A 2,651-nucleotide genomic window follows, 5' to 3' on the forward strand; every position below is an offset into this window, starting at 1 on the left:
CTGTTTGTGGTTTCTGGTTTTGTGTGTATGACAGAAGCAAGGAGAGGGGTCTCCACCTCTTGTAACCTTGACGAGAGAACTCTACAAAGTCTAAGAAGAGAAGGAAAAGGAAAGGGGATCATTGGTGAAGAGGAATCAGAGGAAGAGAACCAAGAGATGGAAGGGAATGCCCTAAATCACACTGAGGGTGTGGCTAATAACAATGGCTAGCCTCAAAGGAGGGTTCTAGCCTCCTACACCTTCCCTAATCCAAGGCACTGTGGGAGTAGCATACTTACTCCAAATGTCAATAGAAACAACTTTGAATTGAAGCCTCAACTCATCACCTTGGTACAGAATAACTGTTCTTATAGAGGAGGTTCCTTGGAAGATCCAAACCAGCACCTATCCACCTTTCTAAGGATATGTGACATAGTGAAAATGAGTGGTGTGCATCCAGACATTTACAAGCTGTTGCTATTTCTATTTTCTCTGAGAAACAAAGCTGCTCAATGGTTGGAGGCATTTTCAAGAGAAAGCATCAACAGCTGGGAGGATCTAGTGAACAAGTTCCTAGCCAAGTTCTATCCTCCCCAAAGGATCATCAGACTAAAGACAGAGGTCCAAACATTCACTCAGATGGATGGATAGTCATTGTATGATGCCTGGGAGAGATACAAAGCTTTAATCAGGAAGTGTCCACCAGAGATGTTTAATGAATGGGATAAACTCTAAAACTTCTATGAAGGATTGACACTGAGAGCTCAAGAGGCACTTGACTACTCAGCAGGAGGTTCATTACAACTCATGAAGACAACTGAGGAAGCTCAGAACCTCATAGACACTGTGACAAACAACCAATACTTCTATGGTCATCAAAGGCAAAGCCAACCAGCTCAAAGGAAGGGTGTATTGGAGCTGGAAGGTGTGGATACCATTTTAGCTCAAAACAAAGTGATGCATCAACAGATCCAGCAGCAAATGGAGATGATGGCCAAGAGGATTGATGGTCTTCAAGTTACAATAATGAACACTCCAAATTAACCACCAGTTGGGTGGGGGCAAAATGAGGAAATCTATGAAGAGTAACAACCTGAGCAAGTCAATTATATGCACAATCAAGGTGCTAATCAGAATGAATTTTATGGAGATACCTACAACTCATCCTGGAGGAACCACTCCAATTTATGGTGGGGAGACAATCACAATCAAAACCAGCAGCCTTGGCAAAGAAACTCAAACCAAAACAATTCCAATAACACAAACCATCAAAACCATCAAAACCATCAAAACACTAACCAAAACCAATCCAGAAAACCACAAAACAATTAACCCCAATCCAACTACTATCCACCCAACAACCCATCCACTAACCAAAACAACTATCATCCATCCTCAACATCTCACAATCAACCACAACCACCCCAAGAATCTCAAAGGATCTCCAACTTGGAAATAATGATGGAAAAGATGATAAAACATAAAGAGATAACCAACAAGAACCATGAAGCTTCACTAAGGAACTTTGAAAGGCAAATTGGACAATTATCCAAGCAAACAGCAGCTGAGAGACCAACCAATGCATTACCAAGTGACACCATTCCCAATCCTAAAGAAGAATGCAAAGCCATCCAATTAAGGAGTGGAAGAACCTTGGCAAATGATAAATAAATTAACAAGAGGCCAGCTGAGAATGATATTGGCAGCAAGAAGCAAGTAGAGGAAGAAGTGACACTTAAGAAGAAGAATCAAGAGGGGCTTAAAGAGAAACAGGAACAGCCACAATCTTCAAAGAAGGGCAAGCAAAGTATAGAAAAACCTCCACAAGCTTCTAAGAAGGAGGAGAAGCCATACACTCCTTCCATTCCATATCCTCAAAGGTTCAACAAAGAGCTTAAAGACCAACAGTTCCCCAAGTTTCTAGAAGTTTTTAAGAAGCTGGAGATCAACATTCCACTTGCTAAAGCTCTAGAACAAATGCCCTTGTATGCAAAGTTCTTAAAGGAACTTATCAACAAGAAGAGGAGCTGGAATGAAAAAGAGATAGTGATCTTGACACAAGAATATAGTTCAGTAATCCAAGAAGGCATCCCACCAAAACTCAAAGATCCTGGGAGCTTTTTCTTGCCTTGTACCATTGGTAACATAATCATTGACAAGGCACTGTGTGATCTAGGATCCAGTATTAACTTGATGCCTTTGTCTATGATGAGAAGGCTATTTATAGAAGAAGTAAAGCCCACACAGATGTCATTGGAACTAGTGGATAGATCTCTGATATTTCCCAAAGGGGTTATTGAAAATCTCTTGGTCAGAGTAGGGAAATTCATATTTCCAGCAGATTTTGTAATCCTGGACTTAGGAGAAGAGGGGAATGACTCTATGATATTGGGAAGACCTTTTCTGGCCACAGCAAGGGACATCATTGATGTGGAATAAGGAGAAATGACTCTGATGGTAAATGATGAGAAAATCACTCTAGATGTCTTCCAGGAAATACAACAGATTGTTAAAGAGAAAAGCTGTTTGAAGGTTGAAGAAGAGGATTTGCAATGGAAAGAAAAACCCACTGAAGCACTCATCATCTCACTTGTAAAGCAAGAGATAGACAGTGGAGAAGAGAAAGAGGGTAAGGAACATGTGAAGTCTAAGAAGAGAAGGCAGGAAGTGTG

The 2,651-nt window shown here is 40.9% G+C and overlaps 1 protein-coding gene across 1 annotated transcript; it reads left to right on the plus strand.

Moving 5' to 3' along the window:
* Positions 787–2,418, plus strand: LOC107615692. The gene is made up of 2 exons (XM_016317735.1): positions 787–996; positions 1,660–2,418. The coding sequence occupies exons 1-2, from the start codon at positions 787–789 to the stop codon at positions 2,416–2,418; spliced, it is 969 nt and encodes a 322-aa protein (XP_016173221.1).

The sequence above is a fragment of the Arachis ipaensis genome, chromosome B09, assembly GCF_000816755.2.
Source record: "Arachis ipaensis cultivar K30076 chromosome B09, Araip1.1, whole genome shotgun sequence".
Classification (NCBI taxonomy): Eukaryota; Viridiplantae; Streptophyta; class Magnoliopsida; order Fabales; family Fabaceae; genus Arachis; species Arachis ipaensis.

Bases quoted from the DNA above. Each gene is read 5' to 3' on its own strand.
- LOC107615692 (XM_016317735.1), top strand. From the start codon at position 787: ATGAAGACAACTGAGGAAGCTCAGAACCTCATAGACACTGTGACAAAC. The intron at 997-1,659 runs GTTACAATAATG...TAAATTAACAAG, and splicing joins AGAGGATTGATGGTCTTCAA to AGGCCAGCTGAGAATGATAT.